We start from the raw sequence: 14,069 nt of genomic DNA on the forward strand, positions 1-14,069 counted from the left end.
ATGCTAGTGAATATGTTACATATTTATTACAAATTTTAAGGCATAAAATCAATCTATTCTTAATTATACTACAGGGTTAAATCATGTAGAGGTCCTAATATGTAATATTTCACAAGATTAAGTAAAATTATATGTGAGATTTGACTTGAAATCAACAGATATAGTTTAGAGAAACCTCTAGCTGTGAATTAGAGCAATGAAAGATCAAGGATCAGCCCAGGTGGGATGTACAGTGGAAAAGTTTATTCTGAAGTGACTCAGTGAAAATAAATACAACTTTTCAGGGAGGCGGGAACTTCTGGCGGTCTGACCTCATCGTTTCTCCAGCACCTTTGGCATTGCTGGGCCAGTGATTATGGGACTGAATGAGGTGGCGGTGGGAAGGGAGGGATCTACCCTCACTTGGTGAGCGGTCACCCCTTCTCCCCCGTTCCTCACCCCATGTGGCGAGAGGCGACGCGCCCCGGGGGGAGAGCAGAGGCCGAGTGATGGGGTCTACAAGGAAGAGGCGATGTCCTGAGAGAGCAGGTTTTGAGACGAAGTGGAAAGGAAAACAAAATAAACAATAAGATGGGTTTTCTTCAACATCCCTTGTACATAGTCCTTGTCTTTCCTTGGTTGGTCTTTGAAACAGCGTTGATGTCCTGAACGCTGTTGGGCAGTCTGTAGGCAAGCTACAGCGTCTTCAGCACTCCTGCTGCCGGCCTCTTACACAGACAAGATGTGCTTGACGAAAGCTAAAGGAGGAAGTTCAGATTATTAGCATCCTGTCACAATAAAACCAAACCTGGAAGACAGATGACTTACCCTCATAGTGTATGGTGCCGTTCTCGTCTTCCTGCCCGGCCATGAGGGAATCAATCTCAGTCTCATTCATCTTCTCTCCTGTGGAAACACAAGGATCCATGTCAGCGTCTACATTTCTACTGCGCTAAGCAAACTGTACGTGTCTAAATTTACCCAGAGTGGACAGCACGATGCGCAACTCAGCACCCATGACGGTTCCGTTGCCCTCCTTGTCAAAAACACGCAGACCCTCAACGTAGTCATCGTAGGATCCCTTGGGAAGGGCATCAACCTCCTTCAGCATGGGCAGGAAAGCGTCGAAGTTCAGCCTCTTGTTGGCCATGTCTGTTGGTTCACATTGCACTTGTCTTAGGGAGACACAAGACAACAGCTGCCACTTCTCTAGAAGACATCTGGCCTCTTACCTTCGGCGCTGGGGTTGCCAAGGATCTTGATAACGTCCTTGTTGGTGGGATTCTGGCCCAGAGCGCGCATGATGTCGGCCACCTGGTTGTAGGCCACCTGGCTGTCACCAATTCTGTCAAAGAGACCAAAAGCCTCCTTGAAGTCTGGGGAAAGGCAAGAAAAACCTTTGAGTTAAACGTTTCAGACTTGTCGTTGGGTTTTCTATGACTACAACATTCTTGTAGATGACAGCTGTGTGAAACCAGCCTGGATTGAGAGATTAGAGACTCTGAGCTGCATGCTTTCACCATTGTTTGCAGCTAATTGGACGCGACAGCTGTATCTAAGCAGAGAAGAGAAAACTGGGGGCCAAATGAAGCTTTGTCATCTCTACCAAGCCCATCAGGAACTCAAAGTGACCTTTTTGAGAGATTTATGCCCGCCTAGTGGCAACAGCTGTACTTCCCCACCCCGACCCCTCCTCATTCCTGCTTGCTGCTTGGAGCAAACTGATACACCCTGACAGAGACACCAAGGCCATATAGAGACTTGGGTTGAGAATGCTGACTGAGGCATTACAAACGCCTCCTTGGTACAGGATTAAAACACCCTGGACGCTGAACAAAGCCTGCCTGGACACATCTTTCAACAGGGGACCACAAGGACAGGATCTTGACCTTTGACTTGGGGATTAACAAGTATAAGACACTGCTAGGTCGTCTTAGAATAGATAACCAAAGACAAGACGGTGGAATCTTCTACAGCTGACTCTGCCACTCGTTGGGGCGGTAATGTGAAAATCTCAATGAAATGACCAGATAACAGGAAGGTACTTTGAAGCTAAGGAGATCTTCTGGACTTACCCTCAATCTGGTCCGGTGTGAACTCCGTCTGTCGTATAAAAACACACAAAAACAAACATATGAGAAACAAAATAAAGCAATTTCATTCCAAATAAAGCTAAAGGTGATGGATTTCTTGACTGAGTATTTCTTAAATCCCTGATAACCATCTTAATTTTTTCATTCTTTTACAAACTTTTGAGAGAGTAAATCCAGACCAAGAAACTCCATCGCCTCCCTATTGAAAACGGCCAGAATCACCAACACACCATTTTGGAGAGTAGGAGCACAGAGGAGCGGAAAGGAAGGAGAAGAGAAGCTGAAGTCCCGAGACAGAGTGGTCCTGAGCCATGGTCAAAGCCCCCTTATTTATGTTCGGCATGTGATGTCACGCAGCTCCTGGTGAGGGAGGGATCGGATGACACGTTGGGACATCTTTAACTTTCTTAGGGAAAGCAGAGCCGTCTCCCCTCAGAGCCTTTAGAAGGGGAAGGGCTATTTTTAGATCCTGATTTTTAGATCCTGATATTGGCTTTATGATTATCTATTTATTGGGAAAGGGTTAAATGATGAAACTTCTGGTTGGAGGAGATGTTTCTGGAAGACGCTCGATGCAGGGAGGAGGCAACAGACTCAGCGGCTGACTCCAGACGGGTCGCTGACCCGTTCAGCTCGGTTACTAGGTGGTATTTTTAAATCAGACAGAACTCTCCTCCTCATATGGTGAAATGACGGCAGGGGGAAAAGCTGCCGAAACGTTGGCTGCTCTCCGGCAGGTATGGAGCTACTGAACCTGGCAGCTAGACTGGAGCCAAACTGGAGCTAAACTGTAGGATCCTCTGTGTAGCCGCAGAGTAAAACCCAACAGTCATCCAGAGAATAACATGTTTTCATTAGGTTTTAAAAAACAGCCAGAGATCCTGATGTCCAGAGGGAACATTAATGTTCTACAACACTGAAATGACCTTTGACCTTCCCATTCCTAATTGAGGTCTGCGGGAGAACAATAATTTACCATACTTGCACTCAGAGATACTAATCATTGCTTTTCAAATCTTGTTAAGATTCTCACCTGGACTTTGACTAGGCCAAGTCAACCTTTACAATTCTAAAACCTAGATATTTTTTCTCAGTCTGGCTTATTCACATTTGTTCACATTACATGAATGTTAAATGACCCTTAAAAAAAAAAAGACAACCAGCTTTTTGGTTCTTTTAAGATCAACCACAGCTTAATGCTGCTGCCTCTGTGAGTTGGTTTGTTACAAACGTCAAAAGATTTCTAGAGTGAAATAAGTTCCTCCCACCTGGGCTGTTGGTTTCTGCAGCTCCTCCAGAGATACCAGGAGACTCCCCTGTGGTTAACCCCTTCAGGAGGACAGCCAGGATTTGTCTCAGGGTATTTGGAGATTATGTTCTTTAACTTGCATCTAAAAATGCAGGAAAAATAGTTTCCTAGGAAACCCCAAACTACTCTGAACCTCATCTGAGCTACTGACATGTTGATCACTCGTCAGTTCTATGAAAAAGTTTAGATTTTATGAGAAAGTCTGACTGAATGGAGATCCTAACATCCTGTTGACTGAGAGGACTCAATATTCTCCATGTTTTCTGTGGCTTTTCCCAAAACAGCATGAGGCTTTGTGTTTTAATATCTAATCTCTGTGATAATAGTTGATTTTTTTTGGTGGGAATTTAAGAATAAGAATAATAAAATAAATTTATTGGAAACCTGGATCTGATCTACAACAACTAAATGTTTGATGAACAATCAGTGATCATACTTATCCACACAGAAAAATCCTTATTTTCAGTTACTAAAAACATGTCACTGTAAAGCAGAATCTGCATGAATATTTAAGCAAACAGCTGATTTCACTGGAATTAACGATGTAAACTTTATTGATTCTTTCAACCACATGGAATCAGACACATTTCATCTCAGTTCATATTTACAAATATTTCCTGACACTGTAACGAAGCGGCTGGCGTCCAGCAGGAAGACGAATGTTGGAGGACATTGGTAGGAGCAGCAGGCGCGTCCTACGGGCCACAGATGAACTCTATTTTTACCTGCAGTCCTGCAGGACGTGTTGGGTTTCTACAGCCTCTGCTGCAGTAACTGCATTTCTGCTGCATGGCGGAATCACAAAACAGACGGGTTCCTGGAGAACAAACTCAACTTTTTGAAACAAATATCCAATCAAAGTGGATTAAAAAGCTCCCAGGTTATTTGAATCATATTTAATTTTCCCTTTATGAGCTTTAATATTAAATCTGACACATTGCTGTGTTTGTTTTCTGGTTTATTAAACCGATCTGGCTGTGAAATAAACCTCTAATGTTGGGACCAGGTGTCAACTTTAACACGTTCCCCCTATAGACTCTCTGCTGCCACCTGGTGGACTCTCCTCGCTAATACTGCAACTACAGAAAACTTTGCTGCTATATAAGTAGAGCCTTTAAAGTGTTATTACAATTTGGTAAAACAAAAATATACAGCTTATATTTTAAAATCCAGACTTTAGAACATTTGGAAACTAAATTCTTTCCTTTTTGCCTTCTGGTAACTGAAAAACAAGAATGGTCTGCGTAGCGCCACATTGTGCTGCGGGACAAAAGACGATGTGTCTCTGCATGCGTACGACAGCAGGCCTTGTTTCTGCACAGGAGTGGGGGGGTTAGACCTCAAAAGCTGGAAACCTGGCCTTCATTGGCTGCAGAATGTCTGCCAGGAAATAGATGGTGCCCGCCATGCCTGCAACCAGAAGGGAACATGTTCTAATTCTAAGACCAAAAATCAAACAGAAGACTGACAGGAAAAAATCCAACTCCTATGAAAATGTGGTGGAAATGTTTAACCTGAATGTTTTGCAGTGGACTTCAAATGCCTCTGTAATTTTCACCAAAAAGACTTGCAAGAAATGTAAGAAAGAAAGGAGCAGAAGATGGCAAAAACCTGCAAAACTCCTATAGAGTTCATTGAAAATGTCACTGAATTCAAAAATCTCACACATAAAGTATTAGAAATGGTTCAAAACAATGTTTACAAAGTTAAACTGTACAGTCACAGCAGCTTATGAGCTACAATTGGTAAAAAGCTAAGGCTAGCTGAAATACTAATAATAGAATCTAGACCAGCACTAACATATGGACCTACAGTAACATTCTATGCACCATTCACACTAATTTTTTGCGGTTCGTACCTTCGAACAGAGAGAAGGGGGTGTCTGGTGTCCGGCAGCCACGGTGACCGTAGTTCATGCACCAATCTGCAAACTGCAGACACATTTCAATCAGAGGGCTGAGAGTGGCCGCTGTGAGCCTGACTGCTGCAGCTGCTTTGAACCAAACTTAACGTCCACGTCAAAGTCAGAGCAGAAGAAGTGGACATGGTGTGCTCACCATGCAGGCCCTGTAGAGGTGTTTGGGGTCCTGCGTCAGCCGGTAGAGGCCCAGGAAGGTGTAGGCGTTGCCGGCGGCGCCGTGGCACAGGCCGTAGCCTTTCTTCAGCAGCCCCCAGCGCCACACCACCTCCCCGCACTGCAGCGCCTCCTCCAGGTACCGTGGGTTCCCCAGCACCTGCAGCAGTAGAACACCACCACTAGAGGGCACGTGCAGCAACAGAACACCACTACTAGAGGGCGCATGCAGGGTGAACTGACCTTGTAGGCCTGCAGCAGCATATAGACTACCCCGGGGGCGCCGTGGCACCAGTGCACCAGCTGGTCCCGGTCGTCCCCGATGCAGGGTGGGTAGTTCCCAGACGGGAAGCGCAGGCGGCAGACGTGCTCCACGCTGGGCTGCACCAGCTGCAGGACCTGCTCCTCTGTCGAGACGAAGCCCGGCTGGACCAGAACACATTGTAAGAACCACAGCAGCGGTGACAGCATCATGGTGAGGGCCTGGACCTGTGTCCCACCTGCAGGAGGAAGTAGTAGATGCCGGCGAGGCCGTGGGCGGCACCCACGTACTGCTCCTGGTACCACTCGTACATTAGCGGGCTCTGGTTCTGGAGGCGGAGTTTCCTGCTGAGCTGCTGGCCCGACACCAGAACTGCCTCGCTGACCTGCTGGATGCAGTGCAGCGGGACCCGGTCTGGACCCAGCTGCTGGTTCAAGAACACCAGGGAGGAGAGGAAGCCCACCCGGCCGTACAGCAGCTCGTCCGGCAGCCCACCGGACCTGTTCAGAACCGCCTGCTGGTACCGCAGCAGCCTGGAGGCAGAGCAGCAGAACCACAGTAGTCAGACCACAGCCTGCGGTCCAGATCTGGGTCCAGTCCTGGTTCCAGCCAGTCCCAACCTGCTGATGCAGTCCTCGGCCTCTTGCGCCCTCTGCAGGCGTGAATAGACTACAGCAGCTACGGCCAGCGGCCCAGTGTCTCCGCACAGGAAGGTGACATCATGGCGACGGGTGAGGTGCTTCAGGCTGCGGGTGACGTAGTCCAGCGCCCTCTGCAAGAAGGAGGCTTCTTTGAAGACGCTGTGGAGGTGCAGGTAGAGCAGAGCGATGCCTGCAGGGAAACAGACAGCAAACAACACTAGCCTCTGCTAGCTCATCTGAAGGTACAGCTGAGATAGTCCAGACATGCTGGACAGAAACATGACTGTTTCTGTAACATTTTCTGATTAGCTTACTGCAGGGGAAACAATAATAATAAAATGATCACAGCATGATGCTGCCACTAGTAATGAAATAGTCCCACAGCATTATGCTGATACTACCATGCTGGACAGTTGCAGAACCGATCACAATGCGCTGTGTTTCCTATATTCTTGGAGCTTCTGTCATCACCAGTGTCACTGATGGCTCCGCCCCTCACCTGCCCAGCCTGTGTAAGCGGTACAGTCTCTGGGATCAGCAGACTTCAGTCCATTCTCCATGACAGCCAGCAGCTCGCTGACCTTGCTGCTCAGCCTCTGGGCAAACGACGGAGTGAGCTGGAGGAGAAAAGAAAGATTTAAACAGTGATCAGCAAACCAAAGCTCGCATGTACCCCCCCGCATCCCTCTGCGGTTTACCTTTCCCTCAGAGTCAAACAGTGTTTGAGTGGAAGCTGGGTTCCCATCATAGTCATGATAAGGATTCTTCAAAGCTCGTGTGTCCATTTTCACTATCGGTATAACAGCCGGAAGCTTTTATATCTACATCGAACAAAGAAGAATAAAAAATGAACACGGTGTCTTAAATACTCAACATAAAGCCACAGAAACACCACCTGGTTTCTGAGCAGAGCTACACGCCCACACCATCCATGCTAGCGAAGCTGCTACTACTTAGCTTAGCTACGGAGCTAATGCTAGCCGTTAGCGTCAAGTGGCGCAGGAAATACTGTAAGACTGTAATAAAATGAGCCAATACTCTGATATTAAATGTAAATAAAAAGAAAGTATAGAATTTATTCACATAAGAAGCCACCCCACTGCAAGTGCTGCAGTGTTGCTGCAGTGTTGCTCTGTGTTGTGATGTAGCTTCTGAGATGCTAACTCGCTACTGCCAACTACTGCAGAAGAAGAAGAAGTACTGCAGTTAACAAATCTGACTACAACAAACCATCAAAACACGGGTCATGCGGTGCCCAGACAGAGGTGGGTAGAGAACCCAAAAATTGTACTTAAGTACGAGTAGCACCACTTCAACATATTTTTACTCAAGTAAAAAAAAAAAAGTTGCTATCCAGGAAGTTACTCAAGTAAGAGTAAAAAAAGCATACAGTCCAAAAATACAAAGTTAAGTGGAAATTTTGGTATTTTAAGAACCAAAATGACAATAATTCATATAAGTAACAAAAATAACAACATTATACAAAAGATTTCCAAATCAGTTTCTTTCAAAATAAAACTTATAAAACTAACAAACACTTCAAGTGTAGAAGAGTCTGACAAAATAATGGATTTACTTGTGATACAAGAAAATTAAGCTAAATGCATTAATTCCATGTTCACTTTCTCTTATAGTTATTTATTGGAATCATATAATTACATTTATGCTGAACTTCCAATAATAAACTATGTTGGAACACAGATAAACACATAGAAATGACATGATGAAGACCCTACCAGGCTGGTTTACTGGCAGATGACAAGTTCTGTTGCCATGGAGATTCAGGGCTGCTGCTGATTGGTGACAAGCTACTGTTCTTATACAATCTGGAAAACCCTGGAATTTAATAGCAGCATTTTCAAGGTTTGGAAAGAGAAAGATATAAAGGTTGGAACAAAGAACAGCGATGCAGACTTTGCTTATTTTCTGATATCAACACCTTAACCAGGCCTTGGACTGTCTGTGACTTCTTAATCCGGAACCGTTTGTTGTGCTTCAATGCCTCCCAGTCTTGATGACTCGGGTGACCTTGCCTTTCAAAATCGCAAATGAAGCCGACAATTAGATGGTTCTATCATCATCATCATCATCATCATCATCATCATCATCGCCTTGTGTTTTCCTGTTTACCTGTCTGTCGCTTTATGTCTGCGTTGGAGCCATTATTTCCACATCAGCTGTCCGGGGTGGAGGGTTGAAGGTCGGACTTGGACTGCAGCGTGTTTCCTTCAGGGAAGGGATGGAAATGAGGCTGAAAGAGCAGGAAGATTCAGAGGAAGACCTTCGCTTTGATTAGAGAGCGGCTCCCCTCCCTCTCCGCCTCTGGAGGAGGAAAAATGTTTGATCCATTTATTGATCAGCCATTATTTTTCAACAGAGAGGAGCAAACCTGACTTTACAACATAAAGATGTTGATGTTTCACCATTTTTTTCCCACAGTCAGTCATTTCTATAAAAACTGTCCCCACAAAGGTTTTGAGGCACACACAGTTAAAACACATTCATTTTCAAAGATGAAAAAGCTGTGCTTTTTTTTTCTTTTTAATCACAAATTCATATTTCTCATCTTTAAATTAATATTAATACATAAATACTAAACTAGTTTCAAATACTTTCTTATCAAAGGAAAAGCTATCCAAAAGCAGTCTGACTATTTTTTATAAAGTAACTACCATGAAGTGAGAATGATGCTTTTACATCACATTCTTCTTATCAGTTCAATCAGATTTCAACTCCAGACTTTGACTAGGCCACTACAGAACTTTTTATATATATACATATATATATATAAATCTTAGCTCGGTAATGGCGAACCAACCGGACATTGTGGTGGTGGATAAAGAACAGAGGAAAGCCGTTGTGGTGGATGTAGCAATACCAAGTGACCACAACATCAGGAAAAAGGAGCATGAGAAACTGGAGAAATACCAGGGCCTCAGAGAGGAACTGGAGAAGGCCTGGAAGGTGAAGACCACAGTGGTGCCTGTGGTCATCGGGGCCCTCGGGGCAGTCACCCCCAAACTGGAGCAGTGGCTCAAACAGATCCCAGGAACAACATCAGACATCTCAGTCCAGAAATGTGCAGTTCTAGGCACAGCCAAGATACTGGAAAACAAAACCCTCAAGCTCCCAGGCCTCTGGTAGAGGAGCCGAGCTCAGAGGATGAAAGAGAGGCCACCCGCGGAGGGCTGAGTTTCCAGTCTGACCTGTAGGGTCAAGAAATCTCTCAAACAGAACCTGACTGACAACTTCAAGTAGACTAGAATATCTCAAAGAGCAGAACATCATGCCATGCAATCTTAGAAAAAAAAACAAAAAACATATGAAACTAAGTCATTAACATCTGCTGGAAAGGTTTGCAAAGCCATTTCCTGAATGTTGTGGTTCCAGTGAACCATCAGCTGAAGCCAATAGTCCAGGCTAACACAAAGATCTGTTTCATATTCACCAAAAAATATATTCATTGTCCTCAAAGCTTCTGAAGGAAATGTTCAGTGGGCTGAAAAGACTAAAGAACCTACGGTTATGCCTGGTGGTGGCAGTGTGATGGTCTGGGGCGACTTTGCTTTGCTGTTGATTGAATCATGAATTCTGCTCTCCACCTCCAGCCTTCAGCCGGAGTTGTCCAGCAGGGGGCGACTTCATTCAGTTTCATGTGTTGGAGTTGAACTCTGGACAAGACATGTTGCAAAACATAAACCAGATTGGTTATTAACAAACTACCTGCTGTAATTTATATCTTCCTGTAAAAGAACAACCTGCATTGCTTCCTCAAGTGTTCCCACCAGGGAGCTGACTGAGCAGCTGTAAGACACAATAAAAACTTCAGTTTGAGGGGGCAGAACTGGGCCCTCCCTCCCCCGCACCCTCCCTCCTTCATCTCCTTCATCTTCCTCTCCAAGTGGACAGCATCCATGTTTGGTCCAGAGAGAGAAAAACCCAGCAGAAAAGCGAGTGACAGCTGAGATAAAGAACATTCTGGTCTCTGTCGCGCTGCCACGGCCCCCCATCTGTGACGCGCTAAAAATACTCCCAGTCTGCTGTTGCCATACCAGTCAACTGTCAGGAGGATGGAGCGGGGAGGGGGCCGGGGAGGGATGAAAGGGAGGTGACAGACAGATACAAGTCGAGTCATTTGACACGGAGCAGGGAGAAAAACGACAGGATGAAGATGAAGAGGAGCAGAGAAATATTACTACACAGGAGAGTCGCTGCAGATTAGACTGTAACTAATCCCTGTTTTATCAGAGATGGTAACAAACAGATGCAGCACAGCAAACAAAGGTAAACACTGTCACTTAGTTTACTGTGAAACAAACTTAGAGCACTCTGCAGCAGGTTTCCTGGCTGGAAAACCGAAACATTCAAGCAATTCAAATAAACATCAACAAAATGAAATGTAGGAAACTGAAATTTAGAACTGGTCGTCCGAGCAAATTTACAGCGAAGGCAAACTCCAAGTTGATAGGAGAAGTCTCCAAAAACATGAAAATACCTGCAGCTGCTTCAAAGAAAACATAAAAACCATATTGAAGAAGACAAAAATGGGCACCAGAAGATGGGATACGTTTGGCATCAACCAAATCCAGTATCCAGGAAACAGAGCACCAACAGTACAGCATGGAGATGGAGGTGCATGGTTTGGGGACATTTTGCTGCAGGAGGAGCTGGTCAGCTCACCACACACTGTAGAAAAAAATCCGTTGGTTTTACAGTAAAAATTGGCAGAAGTACACTAAAAATACAGCAGATACTCATTATTTTAATAACGTTCATGTGTAAACGTTTACAGGTTCTTCTGTAAGGTTTTGCATATTTTCAATATAGTTTTCGGAATTTTTTTGTAGAAAACATACAGTTTAAATGATTAAACTAGAAAAATTCTTCTGATAAATTAGCATGATGCTGGCGTTAGTATCTCCAGTAAAATTGTTTCGTTGCTTACTGTACATTAAATCATTTGGAACATACTGAAAAAAAAGAATCATATTTCTAAATGTTGAAACCTCATAAAATGATTGTCATTTTGATCATACTTTGTGTAAATTTGACAAATAAACTGTAGGAAGTGTTGGGTTTTTTTTATTAGATTTGTACTCCAAAAGCTAAATGGGCTTAAGCAGAAAATCTGTGTAGTATACCCTAAACCCATTTTGGTTAATATCAGTTGTTTATTGCATTAGAAAATAATATGTGAACATTTATTTAAAAAACTCTATGTTTCATAGCTTTTCTAGACTTTTTTTCCACACAATTATAACCATGCATTATAACGAAAAATGAAATAGAAACTGTTTCAGGAAGTTTCTATGAAACAGTTGTTCTCATGAGGAGCATAAGAACAACGCTAAGGAGTCGACAAATGGATAAACGAAGACAATCTCTCTCCAATGACTTTGGCATTCAGCAAACACAAATAATCTAACAATACATAACTGAGCTAAAACGTTAAATGTTTGGTCTATCGGTGGTTCCTGCTGTCTGTGTGTGTTTCTGCCTAGTTTGTCTTTTTCCATCAGCTGACCTGATCTGAAGGTTCACTCAGGTTCTGCCTTAGAAACTGACTGTAAACAAACCTGACATTTACGTCAATGTGTTATGTTGGATCCAGGAAATACACCGTGGGAACCTCTAATAATTCATAGGAAGTACATTTATTACATATTCATCTGTAAGCTTGATGTGACCACAGAAAGCTTCTGTTTACTAATCCGCGACTTTCTGTTTCCTGACATGAATGTGGCTCCTTTTGCTTAGACACTCTTCAAAATGGGAAAGAAAGGTTTATGTGTTGATCCTTACAAGTCAGGAAATTGGTCCAATAATTTGGTCATTTTATAAATAATCAATTTTGATTGTAGAACAGGCACCTGATCCCTGGTCATGCCGGTGGTGGATCTGTGATGCTGTGGGCCTGATACTTCTGAAGCTCAGAGTTTGAAAAGTCAAAAACGACGCAGCATTGAACACCCAGCAGTGTGATGGTGTGAAGAGAAACTTCTTCCCACAGTGAAAGCGGTGCCATATGCTTCCTGCTGTAATACTCTCTATGAAAACCTGATGCTACCCTAAAACCGGCTCATTCTGCAGTATGTTTGCCACTCAAACACCACGATAGACGTTATTACCAAACATCCTACCACAGCACTTCTGATGTACACTACAGTTACTACTACTGCTGTAGTTTTGACAGCCGCCACTAGGTGGAGTCCTTGGAGTTCGTTTAGTTTCGTGGATTTAATGACTTTGCCTCGACAGTAGAAATTAGTTCCTTTCGTCCAAAAATATGTGAGCTCATTTAAGTTTTGTAATTTCAGTAGTTCTGCATGTGATTTTCCTCCCACCTCCTCCTCCATGCGGGTATATGAAGCTGCACCTCCTGCACAGTTAAGCCTGTTTCCTTCCTAATGGCTGATCCTCAGCAACAAGACTGTTTAGGTTTTCTAATTAGGGAGTCAATTAGGAAAACACTTACACAGCTTTCCTCTGTGGACCTAATAAACAGGATGGTGGTAAAAACATCGAGTTCCTCAGTAATCTGGCCCTCCGCCACCTCGACACCTAGCCCCGTCTTTGTTCACCCATTGTACCTGAGGAACCTCTCCACCCGGGGGGGCGTCCAGGTTCAGGGAGGAATTCAGGAACCGTACATCGTGTCCGACGACCTCCTGCTGCTGCAAACAAAACCCCCAAACCCCAAGCCAGGCCATTAACGCCGGTCAGAAGAGAGAGCACAGACGGCAGGGAGAAGGTAGGCATAGATAGGGCAAACTCTCCCTGGAAACGAGCAGGAAAGGTATGAGGTAGCAGGGCATTATATGAGCCGGGGCGCCTGTTAAAGATCTGAGCAGGAACATTAAAGGAAATACAGCCAGATAGACTTAGAAAGTACAAGTGAGTAAAACCAACAGAGCAAGAAAGTGAAACTTCAAAGAGGTGCAAGAGTCTGAAAATCACAGGCAGTCAAGTGAGCTGCTGAGCTGTTGAGTATTATTTGGTTGGCAAGGAAAGTCAAACTTTCAGGTGATAAATTCAGCTAGCTCTTTAGCCATAGGAAGAATCTGGTGAAATGAAAAACATTTCTATTTGTTATCAACACTGAATCCAATCTAGAAAGGTTTTTTTTTTTTTCTATTTGTTATCAACACTGAATCCAATCTGGAAAGGTTTTTTTTTTTTCTAAAAAAATAAGACCCAACAAAGTCAATGCGATGTAATAACTATGTCAGACCTACAGGTGGTGCTGCTATGCTGACACAGACAGAACAAAACAATAAAGCTTGTGGCATTTGCAGAAAACTAGCACAGTATGGTCAGAATTGTTTTTAGAAAGTGGTAGTAAAGTAGCTGTAGTTGTTACACGTGGAGCAAGTGCTCCACGTGTAACAACAGAGGAAGAACACGTTGTTACACGTGTTCTTCCTCACACGGAATGTTGAATACCGTGTGCTTTAGGATCAAAGGTGTGGAATTCGTAGTATTCTGCTTCATCGGTACCCGGGTATGCGACTTTCTAGTGCTGGGGGTGGTAGCAGTAGTAATATCTGATCCAGTATGAATTATTCATGTTCCACCATGGCTGAAAAAACATATTGTTCACCACTGGAAGTGTCACATACAAGTCGCTAGCTAGCCACTTAGTATAACAACCTGCTAGTGAACAGCTGAGAGAGCTGGTGCCGTTATTGTAAGCCATCACTGAAGTAAACTG

The 14,069-nt window shown here is 44.0% G+C and overlaps 2 protein-coding genes across 4 annotated transcripts; both read right to left on the bottom strand.

Moving 5' to 3' along the window:
- Nucleotides 1–221: 221 nt before the first annotated feature.
- mylz3 (myosin, light polypeptide 3, skeletal muscle) lies at nucleotides 222–2,401 on the bottom strand. The gene is made up of 6 exons (XM_007567598.2): nucleotides 2,303–2,401; nucleotides 2,055–2,082; nucleotides 1,212–1,355; nucleotides 961–1,131; nucleotides 808–885; nucleotides 222–737 (listed from the first exon to the last, which is right to left on the bottom strand). Exons 1-6 carry the CDS (start codon nucleotides 2,303–2,305, stop codon nucleotides 709–711), a joined length of 453 nt encoding a protein of 150 aa, XP_007567660.2. The 5' UTR covers nucleotides 2,306–2,401; the 3' UTR covers nucleotides 222–708.
- Nucleotides 2,402–3,910: 1,509 nt separating this feature from the next.
- Nucleotides 3,911–7,555, bottom strand: lancl1 (LanC antibiotic synthetase component C-like 1 (bacterial)). 3 transcript variants are annotated; one of them, XM_007567558.2, is made up of 9 exons: nucleotides 7,442–7,555; nucleotides 7,057–7,179; nucleotides 6,858–6,975; nucleotides 6,338–6,548; nucleotides 5,956–6,250; nucleotides 5,699–5,881; nucleotides 5,439–5,615; nucleotides 5,240–5,312; nucleotides 3,911–4,791 (listed from the first exon to the last, which is right to left on the bottom strand). In XM_007567558.2, the coding sequence occupies exons 2-9, from the start codon at nucleotides 7,141–7,143 to the stop codon at nucleotides 4,715–4,717; spliced, it is 1,221 nt and encodes a 406-aa protein (XP_007567620.1). In that variant the 5' UTR covers nucleotides 7,144–7,179; nucleotides 7,442–7,555; the 3' UTR covers nucleotides 3,911–4,714. The 3 variants fall into 3 exon arrangements, with proteins under 3 accessions (XP_007567620.1, XP_007567619.1, XP_007567618.1); XM_007567557.2 differs by having other exon boundaries at nucleotides 7,254–7,529; XM_007567556.2 differs by having other exon boundaries at nucleotides 7,057–7,529.
- Between the last annotated feature and the right edge of the window lie 6,514 nt (nucleotides 7,556–14,069).

The sequence above is a fragment of the Poecilia formosa genome, unplaced genomic scaffold (assembly GCF_000485575.1).
Source record: "Poecilia formosa unplaced genomic scaffold, Poecilia_formosa-5.1.2 Scaffold210, whole genome shotgun sequence".
NCBI classification, from domain to species: domain Eukaryota; kingdom Metazoa; phylum Chordata; class Actinopteri; order Cyprinodontiformes; family Poeciliidae; genus Poecilia; species Poecilia formosa.